General features: G+C 46.1%; 1 protein-coding gene and 1 long non-coding RNA gene across 5 annotated transcripts; one reads left to right on the top strand and one right to left on the bottom strand.

Annotated features, from left to right (window-relative positions):
• Window positions 1–9,024: 9,024 nt before the first annotated feature.
• Window positions 9,025–21,766, top strand: GJA3 (gap junction protein alpha 3). 3 transcript variants are annotated; one of them, XR_011259592.1, is made up of 4 exons: window positions 9,025–9,204; window positions 9,893–9,969; window positions 12,653–12,696; window positions 13,944–15,284. XR_011259592.1 is itself a non-coding variant. In XM_069602306.1 (2 exons), the coding sequence occupies exon 2, from the start codon at window positions 19,479–19,481 to the stop codon at window positions 20,715–20,717; it is 1,239 nt and encodes a 412-aa protein (XP_069458407.1). In that variant the 5' UTR covers window positions 9,027–9,204; window positions 19,462–19,478; the 3' UTR covers window positions 20,718–21,766. The 3 variants fall into 3 exon arrangements, 1 of the variants encoding a protein (XP_069458407.1); XR_011259593.1 differs by lacking the exon at window positions 12,653–12,696; XM_069602306.1 differs by lacking the exons at window positions 9,893–9,969; window positions 12,653–12,696; window positions 13,944–15,284 and adding an exon at window positions 19,462–21,766 and having other exon boundaries at window positions 9,027–9,204.
• Window positions 13,585–18,231, bottom strand: LOC138446901 (uncharacterized). 2 transcript variants are annotated; one of them, XR_011259594.1, is made up of 3 exons: window positions 18,164–18,231; window positions 17,889–17,979; window positions 13,585–15,538 (listed from the first exon to the last, which is right to left on the bottom strand). It is a non-coding gene; the product is annotated as an uncharacterized lncRNA (long non-coding RNA). The 2 variants fall into 2 exon arrangements; XR_011259595.1 differs by having other exon boundaries at window positions 18,071–18,190.
• Window positions 21,767–21,872: the final 106 nt, after the last annotated feature.

The raw sequence follows: 21,872 nt of genomic DNA on the forward strand, positions 1-21,872 counted from the left end.
CAAAGAGTCAGACACGACTGAGCGACTGAACTGAACTGAACTGAATGTAAGTTTCCATGTTACTCTTTCCATACATCTCACCGTCTCCTCCCCTCTCCCCATGTCCGTAAGTCTATTCTCTATGCCTGTTTCTCCATAGCTGCCCAGTAAATAAATTCTTCAGAACCATTTTTCTTGATTCCATATACATGCATTAGAATACCATATTTATCTTTCTCATTCTGACTGACTTCACTCTGTATAATAGGTTCATCCACCTCATCAGAACTGACTCAAATACGTTTCTTTTTATGGCTGAGTAATATTCCATTGTGTATATGTACCACAACTTCTTTATCTATTCATCTGTCGATGGGTATCTAGGTTGATTCCATGTTCTGAATAATGCTGCAATGACCAATGAGATACATGTGTCTTTTTCAACCCTGGTTTCCTCAGGGTATATGCCTAGGAGTGGGATTGCTGGGTCATATGGTGGTTTTATTGCTAATTTTTAAAGAAATCTCCATACCATCTTCTGTAGTGGCTATATCAGTTTACATTCCCACCAACAGTGCAAGAGCATTTACTTTTCTCCACACCCTCTCCAGCATTTAATGTTTTTAGACTTTTTGATGATGGCCATTCTGACTGATGTGAGGTGATATGTCATTGTGATTTTGATTTGCATTTCTCTAATAATGAGCGATGCTGAGCATCTTTTCATGTGTTTGTTAGCCATCTGTATGTCTTCTTTGGAGAGATGTCTGTTTAGGTCTTTTTCCCACTTTTTGATTGGGTTGTTTGTTTTCCTAGTATTGAGTTATATGAGCTGCTTATATATTTTGGAAATTAATCCTTTGTCAGTTGTTTCATTTGCTATTATTTTCTCCCATTCTGAGGGTTGTCTTTTCACCTTGCTTATAGTTTCCTTTGCTGTGCAAAAGCTTTTAAGTTTAATCAGGTCTCACTTTACTTTTGTTTTTATTTCTATTACTCTAGGAGGTGGGTCACAGAGGATCTTGCTTTGATTTATGTCATCAAGTGTTCTGCCTATATTTTCCTTTAAGAGTTTTATAGTTTCTGGTCTTACATCTAGGTCTTCAATCCATTTTGAGTTTATCTTTGTATATGGTGTTAGGAGGTATTCTCATTTCATTATTTTACATGTAGCTGTCCAGTTTCCCAGCACCATTTATTGAAGAGGCTGTCTTTGCTCCATTGTATATTCTTGCCTCCTTTGTCAAAAATAAGGTACCCATAGGTGCATGGGTTTATCTCTGGACTCTCTATCTTGTTCCATTGGTCTATATTTCTGTTTTTGTGCCGGTACCATACTGTCTTGGTGACTGTAGCTTTATAGTATAATCTGAAGTCAGGAAGCTTGATTCCTCCAGCTCCACTCTTCTTTCTCAAGACTGCTTTGGCTATTCAGGGTCTTTTGTGCTTTCATATGAATTGTGAACTTTTTTGTTCTAGTTCGGTGAAAAATGCCATTGGTAATTTGATAGGGATCACATTGAATCTGTAGATTGCATTTGGTAATATAGTCATTTTTGCAATATTGATTATTCCTATGCAGAGACATTACTTTGCCGGCTAAGGTCCGTCTAGTCAAGGCTATGGTTTTTCCTGTGGTCAGTCGGACATGACTGAGCGACTGAACTGAACTGAACAAGACAAAATAATTGTACATAGAAAATTATAAGACACTGATGAAAGAAATCAAAGATGACACACAGATGGAGAGATATTCCATGTTTCTGGGATCAGTTCAGTCACTCAGTCGTGTCTGACTCTTTGCAACCCCATGAATCACAGCACATCAGGCCTCCCTGTCAATCACCAACTCCCGGAGTTCACTCAGACTCACGTCCATCGAGTCCGTGATGCCATCCAGCCATCTCATCCTCGGTCATCCCCTTCTCCTCCTGACCCCAATCCTTTCCAGCATCAGAGTCTTTTCCAATGAGTCAACTCTTCTCATGAGGGGGCCAAAGTACTGGAGTTTCAGCTTTAGCATCATTCCTTCCAAAGAAATCCCAGGGCTGGTCTCCTTCAGAATGGACTGGTTGGATTTCCTTGCAGTCCAAGGGACTCTCAAGAGTCTTCTCCAACACCACAGTTCAAAGGCATCAATTCTTCGGCGCTCAGCCTTCTTCACAGTCCAACTCTCACATCCATACATGACCACAGGAAAAACCATAGCCTTGACTAGATGGACCTTTGTCGGCAAAGTAATGTCTCTGCTTTTGAATATGCTATCTAGGTTGGTCATAACTTTTCTTCCAAGGAGTAAGCGTCTTTTAATTTCATGGCTGCAATCACCATCTGCAGTGATTTTGGAGTCCCCAAAAAATAAAGTGTGACACTGTTTCCACTGTTTCCCCATCTATTTCCCATGAAGTGATGGGACCAGATGCCATGATCTTTGTTTTCTGAATGTTGAGCTTTAAGCCAACTTTTTCACTCTCCTCTCTCACTTTCACCAAGAGGCTTTTTAGTTCCTCTTCACTTTCTGCCATAAGGGTGGTGTCATCTGCATATCTGAGGTTACTGATATTTTTCCTGGCAATCTTGATCCCAGCTTGTGTTTCTTCCAGTCCAGCGTTTCTCATGATGTACTCTGCATATAAGTTAAATAAGCAGGGTGACAATATATAGCCTTGACATACTCTTTTTCCTATTTGGAACCAGTCTGTTGTTCCATGTCCAGTTCTAACCGTTGCTTCCTGATCTGCATACAGATTTCTCAAGAAGGTAAGTCTACTCCTAGATATTTAATTCTTTTTGTTGCAATGGTGAATGGGATTGATTCCTTAATTTCTCTTTCTGATTTTTCATTGTTAGTATATAGAAATGCAAGTGATTTTTGTCTATTGACTTTGTATCCTGCAACTTTGCAAAATTCACTGGTTAGCTCTAGTAATTTTCTGATACTATATTTAGGGTTTTCTGTGTAAAATATCATGTCATCTGCAAACAGTAAAAGCTTTACTTCTTCTTTTCTGATCTGGATTCCTTTTATTTTTTTTCTTCTCTGATTGCTGTAGCTAGGACTTCCAGAACTATATAGAATAATAGTGATAAGAGTGAACACCCTTGTCTTGCTCCTGATCTTAGAGGGAATGCTTTTAGTTTCTCACCATTGAGAACAATGTTTGGTATTGGTTTATCATATATGGCCTTTACTATGTTGAGGTAGGTTCCTTCTATGCCCATTTTTAGAAGAGTTTTAATCATAAATGGGTGCTGAATTTTGTCAAAGGCTTTTTCTGCATCTATTGAGATTATCATATGGCTTTTATCTTTCAATTTGTTAATATGGTATATCACACTGATTTGCATATATTGAAGAATCTTTGCATTCCTGGAATAAACCCAACTTGATCATGGTATATGAGCTTTTTGATGTGTTGCTGAATTCTGTTTGCTAAAATTTTGTTGAGGATTTTTGCATCTGTGTTCATCAGTGATACTGACCTGTAGTTTTCCTTTTTTGTGTTGTCTTTGTCTGGTTTTGATATCAGGGTGATGGTGGCCTCATAGAATGAGTTTGGAAGTGTTCCTTCCTCTGCAATTTTTTGAAAGAGTTTTAGAAAGATAGGCATTAGCTCTTCTCTAAATGTTTGATAAAATTCTCCTGTGAAGCCATCTGGTCCTGGGCTTTTGTTTTTTGGGAGATTTTTGATCATAGCTTTGATTTCAGTGCTTGTAATTGGGTTGTTCATAATTTCTATTTCTTCCTGGTTCAGTCTTGGAAGATTGAGCTTTTCTAAGAATCTGTCTATTTCTTCCAGGTTATACATTTTATTGCCATTTAGTTGTTCATAATAGACTCTTATAATCCTTTGTATTTCTGCATTGTCTGTTGTAACCTCTCCTTTTTCACTTCTAGTTTTGTTGATTAGAAAAAAATTAGTAGAAGGAAAGAAATCATAAAGATCTGAGCAGACATAAATGAAAAAGAAATGAAAGAAACAATAGTAAAGATTAATAAAACTAAAAGCTGGTTCTTTGAGAAGATAAACAAAATTGACAAGCCTTTAGCCAGACTCATCAAGATAAAAATAGAGAAGAATAAAATCACTCCAATATTCTTGCCTGGAGAACCCCATGGAAAAGAGGAGCCTGGCAGGCTACAGTCCTTAGGGTCTCAAAGAGTTGGACACAACTGAAGTGACTTAGTACACATGTACTGTCTTTGTTGTTCAGTTACTAAGTCGTGTCCAACTCTTTGCTATCCCATGTACTGTAGCACACCAAGTTTGCCTGTCCTTCACTATCTCCCAGAGTTTGTTCAAACTCATGTCCATTGAGTCAATGATGCCATCCAACCATCTTATCCTCTGTCATCCCCCTCTCCTCCTGCCCTCAATCTTTCCCAGCATCAGGGTCTTTTCCAATGAGTCAGCTCTTCCCATCATGTGGCCAAAGTATTGGAGTTTCAGCTTCAGTATCAGTTCTTCCAATGAATATTCAGGACTGATTTCCTTTAGGATAGACTGGTGTGATTTCCATGCAGTCCAAGTAACTCTCAAGAGTCTTCTCCAACACCACAGTTCAAAAGCATCAATTCTTCTGTGCTCAGCTTTCTTTATAGTCCAACTCTCATATCCATACATGACTACTGGAAAAACCATAGCTTTGACTAGATGGACCTTTGTTGGCAAAGTGATGTCTCTGCTTTTTAATATGCTGTCTAGGTTTGTCATAGCTTTCCTTCCAAGGAGCAAGCATCTTTTAATTTCATGGCACTGTCTTAGTTTCCCCAGTTCTCAAATAGACAACATAACATCTCCCCAGGCGATGACAGGGGATAAAGCTTCTGCAGACAGTGAGAGATGTACGTGCTTGAGGACCCCGGAAATACCAGCCCAGCATCACAGCCCGTGGCCTGACCTTTCCCTGGTGTTACAGGACTTTCCTTATTCATAAACGACGAAGTTCTTTTCCTCATCGGCCTCACAAGGCTTGTGGTTTTATACAAAAAGTACTATTAATAGATTCATAGTCCAAAGTGTTAGCTGCTGAGCTGTTTACCAGCGGTGGTAAAGGTCCCCTCCCTGCAACTCAGCTTCTTTCTCCATAACACGGGGAAGTGCCCCTGTCCTCACACTTGTGCAGTGAGGCTCAAGTCTGATCAAGCAGCTTGAAAACTAAAAACCACCGAGCAGCTATAGGCAGCTGCATTGTTATTGTCAGAGGGAAGACCATTTTCAACCAAAACAATCTTTATTTCTGAAGAGCATGAAACGCCAGGAAGAGGCCTGTGCTCTGAGGTGATAACCCAGCAAGCAGGGCCTCCCATACACTTGTTTTATCAGCTGTGTTCTACTTGCTTTAGAAATCACACTCTTCAACTTGAGGAGATGGAATTCAGCTGCCGGAATAACCTCCCTGTTAACCCCTCTGTTCACGTTTCTTTTAGGGTCATACATTAAGTGTGAGGGCTTTTTTCACTTTTTTATTGTGGTAAAATACATGTAACATAAAATGTGCCATTGTAAACATTTCTAAGTGTGCAGTGAAATGGTTTTAATACATTCAAAATGTTGTGCAATTACCACCACCATCTGTCCCCAGACTTCTGTCCATCTTGCAAAATTGAAGCTCTGCCCCCCGTTTAAGCACCAGCTCCCCACCTCCCTCCCTGCCCCCACCCATCCTACTTTCTGTCTCCTTGAATCTGACTAATCTAAGGGCCTCTTTAATGAGGAATCACTCAGTATTTGTCTTTTTGTGACTGGCTTATTTCACTTAGGGTAATGTTCTCAAAATTCATCCATGTGCCTCCACCCTGCATCAGAACTTCCTCCCTTTTGAATTCTGAGTTATGCCCCACTGTATGCATGGACCACCTTTTGAATTCTGAATTATGACCGCATTTTGCTAATCCACTCATCTGTCAATGGACACTGGGTTCCCTCTGCCTTAAAGCCACCGTGACTAACACTGCTGTGAACACCAGTGTACAGACATCTCTTTGAGACCTTGCTTTCAATTTTTTTGGTAATTCCCAAAAGTGAGATTGCTAAATCATATGGTAAGTCTATTTTAAAAAATTTTTTTAAGAACTTCCATACTGTTTACCATGGCTTCCCTGGTTCTTTCAGTGGTAAAGAATCCACCTGCCAATGCAGGAGACACAGCTTCGATCCCTGCGTTGGGAAGATCCCCTGGAGGAGGACGTGGCCACCCGCTCCAGTATTCTTACCTGGAGAATCCCATGGACAGAAGAGCCGGGCGGGCTACGGTCCATGAGGTCACAGAGTCAGATACCACTTAGCGACAGAACAACAACAGCAAGTCAGAATAGGCTGCAAATTCCTCCAGTGGGCAGGATAGGGCCCAGAGCTCAGCACAAGAAATTCTTTGAGTGGAGAAAGCGGGGATCTTCACATCTTTTCCAGCACTCATCCATGGCCTTGAATGAGCAGATGTTTTATAAAAATAGTAGTTGAATTAATTTTCAAAAGTACAGTAGAAGATATGTACACCTCACAAGTAACTAAAAGACCATGCATCACCTATTAGTATAAGCATATAATGAATTTTAAACTAAAAGGAAAAAACCAAGTAACAACTTTTTATGAACCTTAAATCTGGCTATTTAAAGAAAAGCACCATTAAATTCTACTGTCCACGATTACAGCAGGGTTACTGTTTACTCTGGACGATTGTGTTCAGGAGCGAGTAAGTGAGTGAAGTTGCTCAGTCATGTCCGACTCTTTGCGACCCCATGGACTGTAGCCTACAAGGCTCTTCTGTCCATGAAATTTTCCAGGCAAGAGTACTGGAGTGGGTTGCCATTTCCACTCCAGGGGATCTTCTCGACCCGGGGATCGAACCAGGGCCTCGCGTATTGCAGGCAGACGCTTTAACCTCTGAGCTACCAGGGAAGAGTATCTATATTGAACAAATATTTGTTGAACTTCTCTTCGTATATAAAGCGCAGATGCACCCAGATTCAACACAGGCCCTGAAGGTTAGTTCCGGCTTTGACCGCCAGAGGGCAGCAGAGGCGAGCGCATCTTCGCGGTCTCCGAGAAAGAACAGAGTGGGCGACACCTTCGCGGGACCACGAGCGGGGGGTCTCCGGGCTGTCTTCACTGCACGTTTCTTTCAGATATACATATTAATAGCATGTGGAAATGAGGTCTATCGGTTGAGGATTCAGCTCTAAGCAGGTTGGCATATGCGTATGTATTTGTATATATATGTATTTTCCCCTGAAATTATCCTAAACACAATCTCTCTTGAAACCAAATGGGCAGTCTTTACATCTAAAACTGAAACCATACGATTAGCATCTTAGTTGTCTACCTAGATAATATAAGTGTAAAGAAACCACTGTTTCCTAATTTTGGTAGTCTTTACACAATGTCACTGAAATTTTTTATTGTAATAAAACCTACATAATATAAAATTTACCATTTTAGCCACTTTAATCTTTCAGCTCTCTGTGTTAGAACTGCTCTGCAACCACCATCGTAACTTCATCTTCTCAAACTGAAACTGCTCCCACTAAACACTAACTCCCATCCAGCCCTGCCCCTGCACTCACCACCCTACTTTCTGACGACTTTAGATATTTCATAGGTGGAATTATACTGTATTTTGTGACTGTTGACTTCACTTAATATCATCATCAAGTCCTCAAGAGTCATCTGTGTGGCAGCCTGTGTCAGAATCTCCTCCCCTTTTTAGGGTGGATATTTCATTCTACATAGAAGCACATTTTTTAAGCCATTCATGGAGTTGTCCCCACATTTTGGCGATTGTGAATCAGGTTGTTATGACAAGGTGTGCAAGTAATTGAGTGACACAACATCATTTTAAATCTGCATTTTTAATGAAAAGCTTTAAATCATTGCAATGTTGTATTTACACGTTTCAGCCTTGGAATACCAATAAGCGTTCTGCAAAGAGACTATAAATATTAAGACATTTTAGTTCTTCTATGATCAAGAAAAAATAAAACTATTTTTGTACTTCTCAGAGAGAATTAAAAAGTGAGAAAATATCTAAAGACCTATTTGTGTGTGTGAGTGTGTGTGTGTGTGTTGGTTACTCAATCATGTCTGACTGTTTGTGACCCCATGGATTGTTACCTGCCAGGCTCCTCTGTCCTTGGGATTCTCCAGGCAAGAATACTGGAGTGGGTTGCCACGCCCTCCTGCAGGGGATCTTTCTGGCCCAGGGATGGAACTCTGGTCTTATGCATTGCAGGCAGATTCTTTACTGTATGAGCCACCAGGGAAGGCTTCTATAGTAATATTTCTCCATTTAAAAACAAAACCAAAAAAACCCCTAACAACCGAAAAAACCTAGATCCAGGTAACCACCACCTACTAAATACACACACACACACACACACACACACGTCCGAGTTCTACAAGGGAAGGTGTTTTAGACAAGCCTTTAGCAGCTCAGCTTTTTTTCCCCCTGGGTTACCCTCAAGTTCAGATCCCACCCGAACAGGTAAACTCTGCGGGGAGCGCAGCTTGCTCGTCAGATCTGAGCGCTAATCAAGCAACCTTGGAAGCAACCAGAGACTCGGTTGTTCTTAAAAAAAAAAAACCAATAGGAATCCCAGTGCCCTGGACTGAATTAAGTGTGTCTGACGCGAGCCAGGCTCGCTGCGCTATTTATAGCCCCCGGCCTGACACCACTACCGCCCCCGCGACAGCGTGGGCCGCTGCGATCAGGCAACACGCACTCGGCGTGGATCCTGCACCCCGCATTCACGTCCTACACCCGCACCCCTACTGCCCTAAGCGAGAGGCCGGGAGGTGCGGGGTAGGGGGTGCGGGACGTGGAGCCACAGCTTGGCCGGGGAGAAGCGGGCCGATGCGGGTGTGGAATGCGGGAGTTAGGCGTGTGAACTAGTGGCTGGAAGCAGGATGCGGGTGTAGGATGCGGTGCCAGAGTGGGATGTGGGATGTGGGCGGGGCCGGGCGGGGCGGGGCGCGGGGCCCTGGAGCCGGGTGTAGGATGGGGGGTGCGAGTGTGGGTTGTGGGGGTGTGGGCGGGGGATGGGGCGGGGCGCGGGGCGGGGCGCGGGGCCCGGGCGCGGGGCGCAGCGCAGGGCGCTGGGATGGCGCCGGGGCGGGGAGCCCGGGTTGCCGGGCGCACGCGTCGAGCCTAGCGCACGGAGACCGGGTGTCCAGCAGAGAGGCCCGAGCCCTGCCCGCGGGAGGAGCGACCGGGTCGGCGCGGCGGGTAAGCGCGGGCTGCGGGCTACCCCTCGGGGTCCGGGCAAGTTTGGGAGTAGCGGGCCTGTCGGCGCGGCTTGGGCACTCCCTGGGGAACTCTGGAGCTTGGCGCGGCGATGGCTTTTTCGGGGTGTGGGGGGTGGCCGGCGATGGCTTCAGACCTTTCCCTGGGCTGCGCCCCTGTGGGGCGCCGGACCTGCGCTGAGACCCTGTGGGCGCCGGCACTCCCGCGGGGCGCGCGCCGCTCTTCCCCAAGGTCTTGGCTCGCCTGCGCTCCTTTAAGAAACTCTCTCAAAGTTTTTTTAAAGACTGACTGGCTTTGAGCGCCTCGTCCTCGTTTCTTGCCGCGTGTGCGCGTGGCGGCGGGTTTCAGCAGAAATTGCGGAGAATGGGCTGGTCCCGCGTCTGCGCTCTTCGGGCCGCGCTCTGGGGCTGCGGGCGCTGGCACGTGCTCGTTGTCCGGCCGGGTGAGACTCTTCCATCCCAATGGGCAGACCCCTCGGTCCAGAGCAGCTGCGACACGGACTTCAGCGACCAGGGCAGTCCGCCAGGGTTTGCTTAAGCAAGGTTTCGCCCAAATGTGCCATTTAATAATGTTCATATGCAAACAGCAGGGGAGTGGATGGTGCTTTGGTTTTTAATCACGCAAGAATTCAAAATGATGGGTTATGACATGTGCTTCACTTCGCTGGCAGGCCCTCCGTGTGCTGGAAAATGTATTGCAAGTCAGACATTAAAAGATTAGAGTGGAAAACGGACTTATTCCCCGAAGGTCAGTGTATTCAAAGTAAACCTCAGCTAATCTGGCGGGGATTCCACTGGTTCAGCAGTTTGGTTCTTGCCGAGATAAGCATCTGTTGAGGGCAGTGCACGTGTTTTGTAGTGAAAAGTAATTCACAGAAACTTTACAACTGTAACAGACAATGCTGTTCGTGTCAACCAGCAAATGCTTAACTGGCTTAAAGCTGCCTTATAATAATGGCGTGTAACAGAATTTCATTGTTGGCCAACGAGAAAGAGAATTTTGAAATAATTTCTTTGAATGTTCTTACATTTTGTGTTCATTTTCTTAACTAAGATAACTTTTACCCTGCACATTTGAAACTTTAATATAATTATAGTCACAGCCATTTTACACAGTCTCACACGAGTCAAGAATTTAAATCTAATTTGCCTCTCACTTGTTACCATTACTTGAACACACACCTAACACAGGATAAATAGGACATACATGTCTTGAGGATTTTACCTCAGTACAGCACATAAATATATCAAGAAGCACATAGTCTTTGTAATGTACTGAAATATTCCCAGAACATTCTAGACAGTGTGAAAGCCTTTGAGGTTGCCCAGGGTCTGTATGGGAAAAAGTTCAGCCAAACTCAGTTGCTATCCTGATGTACACCCTCTTTCTCCCTGTGCTGTGTCAGGTCTCCCCGCCCTCCAAGGCCATGCCCAGAGCTGTGTAACGCGTGTGGTGCTACCTTTTGAGCAGTTTGACAAGCCTGCTTCTGCTGGATGAGAGGGTGGACTGGGTCTGGATTATTTTGGTCACTCCATGTGTATCACAGTCCCACACATGTAATAAGCATTTGATAAACACTTACTAACTTAAGGGGCTTCCCTGGTGGCTCAGACGGTAAAGCGTCTGCCTGCAATGCGGGAGACCCGGGTTCTATTCCTGGGTCAGGAAGATCCCCTGGAGAAGGAAATGGCAATCTACTCCAGCACTCCCGCCTGGAAAATCCCATGGATGGAGGAGCCTGATAGGCTACAGTCCATGGGGTCACAAAGAGTCGGACACGGCTGAGCAACTTCACTTCACTAACTAACTTAAAGAGTGCTTTAAGTGCAAAAAATCTAATACATGTGGCCCTAAATAGCATACACATGTCTCTAAAAACACTATGTTTTTGCAATTTCAATGTAATTCTTAAAAGCAATAAATAGCCATAGATTTTCATGTTACTTTTCATTCCTACAATGGTGGAAAATTTATCTCAAGAGATAGATTAGTACTATGCTGCTTGCTTTTGGGGATCTCTGTGTCTTCAAAAGTGTGACACGAATGGTTCATGTAAGGTTTCTGCATTCTTATATTTTCTTTAATTTGAAGTTTGTGGCTTGCTTTAAGTTACCTGTTAACAGACTATTGATAAATGATGCTTAATGTAAAAATCACTTGATTTTTTCATTCAGATCACATGATTAGCTCCTGAATGCTCATCTGTTCGTGAAACTCCATTTCCTCTTAGCTTTAAAATGAATCTTTTATTCTAGAACAGAGAAGAGAGTTCTGCTTTGTACTAATAGAAATAGATTCAAATAAGAAAATTCAAATAAGAAATTGATCCAAATAAGAAAATTCAGATTCTATTTATACTATAGAAATTATTATTTCTGCAGAACATAGAAAACATTTTCACAGATGTAATTTATGTCTGTAATATAAATGGAACAATAAAATGCCATAATTATAAGGCTGTGAGGTTTTGTTCACTAAGCAAGAGTAAAGATAATACCTGAATTTGATTTAAAATGACAATTCCAATTTATATGATGAGGTAGCTTGTTGTTGTTAGCAATCAAAAATATTTGACAATTTTAGACATTCTGGACTGGAAGAAAAGAGCAAAGCCTAAAACATAGTCTAACCCATGTTTCTACACGTTTCTTTTAAAGTGTGGTAGAAACAGCTCAAAAGGCACCTGTTGTCATCTGGACCATGTGCCTGGTGCTTAATCCCATGAGGTCACATGGACGGGGACCCAGAGCAGAAAGTCAGGAGTTCTTGCGCCCACTTCAGCCCTGCATGCTGTGCAACCTCAGGGAAATCACAGAACCTCTCTGGGCATCCATTTTCTGATCTGTAAAGTGAAAATGACAGTAGGGCCACTTCTAAGGTCCTTCCAGCTCTAAGATGCTGTAATTCCATGTTCCTTTCATGGATTATGAATAAGATTCCTGAAAGGTGTCACTGGGATTTACATAGGGAAATTACCTTTTAACTGCATTCTGGTGTACTGTTGAGACATCCTGACCTTGTGTTTCAGGCATGATGAGCTGCTCAGAGCACAGGAAGCTGTCACACCCTATAGTTTTCTTGATTGTTATTTTGGCCCAAACCAGCCTTCAGAAGATTGTGTGCTGTCAAGAGGGAGACAACTTTATTTTTTCACTATTCAGTTATTAAAACCTTGAGGGCTAATGTGGAAGTACATTAAAAGTAACACATCACTAAAATGTCTAAATAAAACGTTTGAGTGAGTGAAAATTACTAATGGTGTTCTTAGGTCTTTTGCAGAGTTCATTCTAGAAATGTGCAACGTGGTTTAATAAAGGGCGGGAGGAGCTGACAAGGCAGTGGGTAGGGGACTGTTTGAAGGGCTTGGAGAGGGTGCCCAGCGTGGCATGAATAGCCTTGGAAGACAGTCATGTTTCTAATTTCATTGCAGACTATCTACATTTTCTGTCAACTGAACTGAAGCACGACCAGCTGGTAACTTTCTAGCTTAATATTAGAATTCTAATTGTGGAACTGTGATGTGATACTCCTATCTGGAGGGAATATTTATTTTATTCAAGTATTTTAAGAAAAAAAATACTGTGGCTAAAATCTTAAGTGTACTTTTAATTTTGCCATTCCTGAATATACAAGCTTGAAGACATTTGTTCTTTGACATAGTCGTTTAAATTGCTTTTGACTTAAAATTAGCTCTCACTAAGTTTGTATGTTATAGAAGGTCAAAAACAAAGACTGGTGAATCCTTCCCTTTGACTAAAAATCAAAGTGTCACCCATATTTACCTTCACCAAATAAAGATTTAGGAGCATATGATTTTTTGCATATTCATAAGTAATTAAATTCCATGAAAGAGAAGATATGAGAATAATAATACATGGATGGCAGGAACTATTATAAATGTTTCACACATTCTTAATGAATAAATAAGATAATGAAATTAAAATATGAATTTAAAACAGTTTCATGTTTCTGGAGATTTTTTCTTTGACAGTAAAATATACAATCCTAGAAATGCTTTAGAATTACTAATAAAGAAGTTGGAAAGTTAGTGTTTTATAATTCCACTAAATCAGTCAGTTCTGAGTGAGAGTGATATTTCCTGCCAGAGATTCATATTATTGAAAAGTTAAATTTCCATTTAAAATTAGGAAGGGAAACCCTTGGATATAATAAGAAATAATTTTACAGTAAGGTCAAGGATACTCTTAAATTGCATATGTGTCATTTACAAAGCCATCAGTAAACACTAAAATCTTCATTATCTATTTAAAAGATCCTTAGGAGTTTTTGGTAGATGTATTCTATGCATTGTGAATATAGTATGCATGATAAGACATTGGAAAAAATAACAAACTCTCATTCTTTTTCAAGCATATCAAAATCGATTCTTTATTAAAAGAAACATTTCTAGCATGACTAATACTTTAACAGCCTCAAACAATATTTGGAACCAAACGAATCTAACTACAGATATCATGGAGTCTTTGCATCATAAAAAAAATACCATGAATAATCTTATGACAACAAATTTGAAACTTGGATGACATGGAAAATTCTCTAAAAGATATAAATGATCAAAAATGACTTTAGCAAACTTACTTCTGTTAATAACAGTTAATGAGATTGAATTTGTGATCTGGTCCTCCCAACCACTCAAAATAAACAAAAAGACTTTAGGCCCAAGCAAGAGCTTTCATGGGACATTCTTTTTTTTTTTTTAGGTAAGAAGTAGATTTATTCAGATTCAGAGAGAAGCACACTCCAGAGACAGAGTATGGGCCATCACAGAGGGCAAGTGCAGCCTATTGAACATTTTATACAGCTTCTTACACAGAGAATTTTAAAATAACTTTCTTTTCAAACTCCAATGACAGTACAAAAAACAATAAGATCAATCTCAAGTATGAACAAAAACATAATCTAAAATAAAGTTGTAGCCAGTTTAATTTGATTGTATATTAAAAATAAAGTCATGACCCAAAAGATGCTTCACCATCTAAAAGTCACCATCAGTTGTGGAAGTGAGAAATAGATTTAAGGGACTAGATCTGATAGAGTGCCTGATGAACTATGGATGGAGGTTCGTGACATTGTACGGGAGACAGGGATCAAGACCATCCCCATGGAAAAGAAATGGAAAAAAGCAAAATGGCTGTCTTGGGAGGCCTTACAAATAGCTGTGAAAAAGTCACCACAGATTCAGAGAAAAAAGTACTCCACCAAATCCAATATTCATTCATGATTTAGAAAACAAAGCAGACAAAGACTGAAGGAAAATTTCTCCACCTGATACAAGTTGAAACATCACACTCAATGATAAAACTTCAGAAGCATCATTTTCAGACTGAAACCAGGGAAAATGTCACCATTCCACATTGTACCAGAAGTCCAAGCCAATGTAAGAAGACAAGGGGAAAAAAAAAAACAACAGGGATTCAAATTAGAAGAGGAAGAGACACATCTCTCCTTAAGAGGATAGGATCCTGCATCTTTCACAGAAAATCCAAAGGAATCTCCTGACTGGTCCATCTAGGAGGGGCTTTCTGCCAGGTTGCTAAATACAAGATCGATATACAAAATAAGGTTCCTGCTGCTGCTGCTAAGTTGCTTTACTTGTGTCCGACTCTGTGCAACGCCATAGATGGCAGTCCACCAGGCTCCTCCGTCCCTGGGATTTTCCAGGCAAGAGTACTGGAGTGGGTTGCCATTGCCTTCTCGGAATAAGGTTCCTAGGTACCAATAACAACTACTCAGAAATTATAATGAAAACAACTATTTAGAATGAAGAATTAGAACAACTACAAAGTTATCTCGGAATAAGTCTAACAAAAATGTGTAAGACCTGTTGGGACAGCATCCTAACGGCATAAAGATGCCCTTCATCTATGGAGCAGTAGTGTTCAGCAGTGGGAGCATTAGATTGTAAAGAGGTAAATTTGATTCATCTGTGAATTCCATGCAATTCGAATCAAAACTGTGTCTCAGATTTTTGTGGAACTTGACAAGTTCTGCCTAAACTTCATATGGAAGAAATAAAAATAAATTGTTGTGACAAATATGAAGAATGAAGCTGGAGGACTTGTCCTTTGAGGCGTGAAGTGTGTCTGCAGCCACTGCCGCTGGGTGTCCTGCCTCTTGCTGTGGTCAGTCCCTTTCTTCTGGAGAATAAGTATCCTGTTAGTCAGTGTGAAACTTTGGAGGGTCGGCTTTTTCCCTCTTTCATGCTTGTCTTTGTGGTTGATCTTTTCCATGCAGGCTCTTACAGGCCTGGCTTCCATCTTGCTCTTGGGATTCCAAAGCTACGTGTTTGGGTCATCTCCAAAGAGCAGAAAAAGAATTAATCTTTTGTTAAGAAACTTATTTTCAGTTATATTTCCTCTTTAAAGAGTCAGACCATAATTATAAAAAGGTGTGATAAGTATGATAAAGGTGGTGCTAGAGGTAAAGAACCCGCCTGCCAATGCAGGAGACATAAGAGATGCAAGCTCAGTCCTTGGTTGGGAAGATCCCCAGGAGGAGGGCATGGCAACCCACTCCAGTATTCTTGCCTGGAGAATCTCATGGACAGAGGAGCCCGGCAGGCTATGGTCCATAGGGTCACAAACAGTTGGACACGACTGAAGCAACTTAGCATGCGTTGTTGTTCAGTTGTTCAGTCATGTCCGACTCTTTGTGACCCCCATGGACTGCAGCACCCCAGGCTTCCCTGTCCTTCACCATCTCCTGGAGTTTGCTTAAACTCAAGTCCATTGAGTCGGTGATGCCCACTGAGTCAGCATGCATGCAGGTACGTAATACCATAGTCTAGGTCTCTTGGCATCTAGAAATTACTGTCTTAAGTGTGAGAGCTGGAAATAGGCATGTAAAACATGAAAGAAAAAAAAAAGCAAAAGAAACAGTCTTTCCAATGGCTAAAAAGATACCCAGATAATGCCACTTTTCAGTACACCAAACCCACTTTTCACAGCCTACCAAGTCCTTTTAGCTTTGTACCAAGTCAGGGATTACAAAAAAATAGCATTAGGGCCACCACTGCCCATGCCAAACCCTGGCAAACATTACTAGTTAAACATAGAACTCTTTCTGGGTTAGCCTTCAGGTCAGTATCCAGATCCTACCTGCGGTGTTCCAGGAAATCACAAGAAAACGTGGAATGAATATGCCTGGTCATTCTATTGCCTCCAATTTGTAAACCAAGTAGGAGTGTTTTTAGTGTCAGTCTGTTACAAAAGGAAATCTAGTGCAATGCAAATTGTACATTTTGCTCTTGTTCATTCTAGGGTCTCAACTAAAACTGGCATTTCCACATGGGCAGCTCATGGTCCTCTGGATGCTGGAGCCTCTGGCTTGATCTCCAGCCCCTTTGCACTGCCCTCCCCACCCCCGCGCCCGTCCCAGTCCTTAGAGGACCTCAGTGCTGTCTCAGGGTTCCGTGATGACTTGACCTCTAATGCGTGTCTAATAGACATTTCAGTCTGAACGTTCGTTCCTAAATAAAACTGTTTGTCCTCTGCCCCCACCCCCCACCCTCCACCCTCCACCCTCCACCCTCCACCCTCCATCCTCCACCCTCTGACCCTGAGCTTTCACCCTTGCCCCGAAGATAGTTCTCATCACCAGTACCACTGGTCCCATAAAGACGTGGGATTGTATCACAGCTGTTCAACCCCCGCCCCCCACCCAGTACCTTCCCAACCCACCCAGAGTCAGAGCCCAGGTTCTGGTCACTGACCGTTGTGGTCCACCTGCCTCCGGTTCACCGGATCTCTGACCTGCTCCACCCAGTCCCACCCCACCTCTACCCCCAACTCCCCTCCCCCTCCCCCCTGGGGTGTCCTCTGCTCCGTCCTCATTCGCCCAGCCCAGCAGGCTTGCTCCCCTCTGAGAGCCTTGTTATGCTCCGGCTCTCCTCAAGCCCCGCCCCCTCCACCCCCAGCTCTCGGCTTCTCCAGGGCACCCCGGCTTGACCGCTCTGTTCCCACGTTCCAAATTCTTCTCCAGCTCAGGGCCTGTCCTGGCCTGAAAGACGCCCTCTTGACTCGGGAGAGAAGTCTCATCTCCCCGCAGCTGCCCCGCCCCTCCCCTATCGCCCCCGCCCCCACCCCCACCCTCCTCCGGGCGACAGGAGCCCCCACCGCCCGTCCTCCTCCGGGGCCCAGACTGACAGGTCCCCCTCACCCTCTGGTCTCCAACCCCCGCCACGTGCTCCCCGGGCCTGGCCCGCGGCCGGGTCACTGGAAGGGCGTCCGTGGCCTCCTCGTGTGAGATCAAAGGGCCTCTTCTCTGCTGCTTCTCCCGGAGTGGACGCCTTAGTCACCGGCTCCCTTGAAGCCCGCCGGCGTCCCCAGCTCCGCGGGTCCAGCCCCTCGGGCCGTTCTCTGGTCTCCGGCTCTGGGGGGGGCCCTCACAGGTGCGCCCCCCCGGACCTGCTGCCCCACGGGGTCTGGTCTGGGGAAGCTAGGGGTGCTGCTTGACTCTCTACCCCTAAGGTTAGAATTTCCTAGAAGTCACTTTTTCCAGAAGACTCAGGGGAAAACAGTAATACAGGTAACAGATAAAACAAGATTTCAGAGCATACGCTCCCTGGAGCACCCGCGGCCCCCACCCAGGGCCCTGCCTCCGTCAAGGCTCAGCCCTGGCCCTCCCCCCGTAGTTGGACCCCCTACCTCTCCAGCCGGTCTCCTTCCAGCCGGCCCTTCCGCAGGACATGGGGCCATGCGGCCGCCCCGCCCCAGCACTGCAGCCCGCAGTTCGGCCCTACGGGCGCGGGACACAGACCCCTTCCTTAGGGAAGGACAGGCTAGGGCCCCGCGCCCCCAGTCCGTCCTCCCTGCCTCTGCGCGCACACCAGTGCTGCTCTGTTTCGTTTTCACGACTGTCCTTTTCTGTCCTCCCCCACACCCGTCGACCCTCCTATCACCCGCCGGCCTTCGGCAGTCACCCAAGACGTCACGAGGCCCTTCTTTCTGAAGGACACCAGCGGTCAGGTTGGGAATCGGCCCAGCTGTGGTACAGGGCCAGAGAGCCGTCGGGCAGACGAGGCCGGCAGGGGGCGGGGGCTTCCCTCAGGCAGCCCTCCTCGTGGCCTGTGGTTGCCTCCCTCCTGCTGGCACCAGTGTAGCATGACCTCTGCTCAGGGCCATAGGTGCTGGGGACAGTTACCAAACCCTGCTCAGAGGGACTCACGGGCATGCTTACACCTGTGCCTGCATCCATGCAGGCACACACACATCTGTATTTGTACCCATAGATATACATACACACCCACTCCAGTGTTCTTGCCTGGAGAATCCCAGGGACGGGGGAGCCTGGTGGGCTGCTGTCTGTGGGGTGGCACAGAGTCGGACACGACTGAAGCGACTTAGCAGCAGCAGCATCATATACATACACACACTTGGACATGTACATACACATCTGTGCCTGCACACATACACCTATACATGTACACACACACACCTGTGCATGCACATACACACACCTGTGCCTTTGTATGTACACACACACCTGTACATGTATACACACACCTGTCTGCATACATACACACACCTGCACACACACATGCACACCTGTACATGTACACACACCTTGCATGAACATACACCTGTGCATGTGCACACACCTGAACATGCACATACAAACACACCTGTGCTGCACACATACACACACCTGTACCTGCACATGTGCATATACATACCTGTACATGTACACACACCTGTATGTGTGCATACACATCTGTACATGCACATACACACACCTGAGCATTCGTGTGTACATACAAACACCCATACATGTAATGCACACCTGTACATGTGTGTGCACACCTGTGCATGTACACACACCTGTACCTGTACATACACACCTGCTCCTGCACATGTGTATACACACCTGTATGTGTGCATACAGCTGTACGTGCACATACACACACCTATGCTTCACATGTACATACACACCTGTATATGTATACACACATCTGTGTCTGCACACACACGTGTACATGTACATGCACAGCTGGGCATGCACACACACCTGTGCAAGTACAAACGTGCATATACATACACACCTGCTCCTGCATACCTGCATGGACACTCACAACCTTTACTGGAGGGTTCCCGCTCCGGAGGGGGTAGCACAGCTCCCCATGACAGCATATCCCACGCACATCGGGGCCCAGGGCTGCCCGGGACCGTGCCCTCGCCTCGCCTAGCCAGCCGGCCTAGTAACAAGCCTGTTCCCCTGCAGGTTAGCAGTCTGAAGCGATGGGCGACTGGAGCTTCCTGGGGAGACTCCTAGAGAACGCCCAGGAGCACTCCACTGTCATCGGCAAGGTCTGGCTGACGGTGCTGTTCATCTTCAGGATCCTGGTGCTGGGGGCCGCGGCCGAGGAGGTGTGGGGGGATGAGCAGTCGGACTTCACCTGCAACACGCAGCAGCCCGGCTGCGAGAACGTGTGCTACGACCGCGCCTTCCCCATCTCGCATGTGCGATTCTGGGTGCTGCAGATCATTTTCGTGTCCACGCCCACGCTCATCTACCTGGGCCACGTGCTGCACCTGGTGCGCATGGAGGAGAAGCGGAAGGAGCGTGAAGAGGAGCCGCCGAAGGCCGCCGGCCCAGCCGAGGAGCACCAGGACCCGGCCCCGGTGCGCGACGACCGCGGCAAGGTGCGCATCGCCGGCGCCCTGCTCCGCACCTACGTCTTCAACATCATCTTCAAGACGCTTTTCGAGGTGGGCTTCATCGCCGGGCAGTACTTCCTGTACGGCTTCCAGCTGAAGCCGCTATACCGCTGCGACCGCTGGCCCTGCCCCAACACGGTGGACTGCTTCATCTCACGGCCCACGGAGAAGACCATCTTCATCCTCTTCATGCTGGCCGTGGCCTGCGTGTCCTTGCTCCTCAACGTGCTGGAGATCTACCACCTGGGCTGGAAGAAGCTGAAACAGGGGATGACCAGCCCCTTCCGCCCGGACACCCCTGGTTCGAGGGCGGGGTCCGCAAAGCCGATGGGGGGGAGCCCCCTCCTCCTGCCCCCCAACTCCGCCCCGCCCGCAGTCACCATCGGGTTCCCGCCCTACTACGCGCCCTCTGCCTCCTCCCTGGGGCAGGCGTCTGCCCCGGGCTACCCCGAGCCGCCCCCGCCCGCGGCCCTGCCTGGGACCCCCGGCACCCCCGGCACCCCCGGCACCCTCGGCGGCGGCGGCAACCAGGGCCTGCGCGCCCCGGCGCAGAACTGTGCCAACCGTGAGGCCGAGCCGCAGACTTCGGCCAGGAAGGCCTCCCCGCCCGCGTCGACGCTGCCTGCAGCCCCCGCGGGTGGCCCCCAGCAGTCCCTTCCGGAGGGCGCGGCGGGGAGCTCGGGCGACAGCGACGGGGAGGGGGCGGTGACGGCCGTGGAGCTGCACGCGCCCCCTGAGCCCCCCGCAGACCCCGGCCGGTCCAGCAAGGCCAGTAAGTCCAGCGGCGGCCGGGCCAGGGCCGGCGACTTGGCCATCTAGCGGCGGCCCGGCGTCCAGGCCCAGGGCGCTCGCCGGCGGGTAGCGGCCTGGAGGCGGGAGGGGCTGGAGCGGGTGGAGGGGGCGAGCGAGGGTCGGGTCCGTGTGTCGGTGCTTGCTGTTCCTAGCGCTGTGAGGTAGTGAGGGGCGCATCCGAGACGGGAGGGGGCACAGGGGCCGGGGGCCTCCAAAGATTCTCCCAGCAGCCTGCTCGCCCGGAGCCCGGCGGCCTTCCCAGAGATGCTGCGGCCCGGTGGGAGCTGTGGTGTCTGCTGTGGGAAGGCAGAAGGTCTGCGTCACTTCAGGTTGGGGTCAACGGTTTTCCAGCCCTACGCCCCCCGGAGGCTTTGGACCGCCCAGCAAGTCTAGAAGCTCTTAGCTTTATCTCTGTTTGAGAATTTAACTTAGAGTTGAATTTCATTTGGGATATTTGCCAAACAGTACTAAGAAAAGATTCCATACAGTCACTGAGTTTCTGGCAGGTCTCTGAAGCCCAGGACATCAAACCACACCCTTCATGACAACTGAGGAGCAGCCACCCTCCAGGGTCAGAGATGTGGTGGGCAGGCAGGAAAGCCTGCAAGAGGCAGACCCTTGAGATGTTTGAATGGCCAAGGAAACTGAGTAAAAGTGTGACAAGTATGCCTTAGGTATTTATTTTTTAAATGGCATTTTGTGCTTTGATATGAATTGTACAGATATGCCTATTTTTCCCCACTTACTATCTTTCAGGAAAAATGAAGCAAATAGTCCTATTAAAATAGATACTGATCAAAAGAGTGCAAATTTTTCCTTTACATACTAGTAAAGATTTGAACTTTAAAAGAAATTCTTCGACTTTATGAGTCAGTTAATTACTGTGAAAATGTACCATATACAACCGAAGCCAGTGTTCAGAAATCTCTAAGTGCAGTTCAAATGCTTGAAGTTGTGAAGTTTTTGAATGGGAGGTTAAAAGTTAACTACTGTTGCCAGAAAATTTATTTATACAGATGAATCCATGACCTACATTTTTTTTAACAGTACAAAATAAAACTCCTCAAGTCTCCTAACCATTCTTTGTGGGTAGCCTGTTTGCTTTTGGAGGTGTGAGTGACAGTGTCATGGTTGCCCACATGGGTACTGGTTGGGACGGGGCCATAAGGTGTTCACACTGTT

The sequence above is a fragment of the Ovis canadensis genome, chromosome 10 (assembly GCF_042477335.2).
Source record: "Ovis canadensis isolate MfBH-ARS-UI-01 breed Bighorn chromosome 10, ARS-UI_OviCan_v2, whole genome shotgun sequence".
Taxonomy (NCBI): domain Eukaryota; kingdom Metazoa; phylum Chordata; class Mammalia; order Artiodactyla; family Bovidae; genus Ovis; species Ovis canadensis.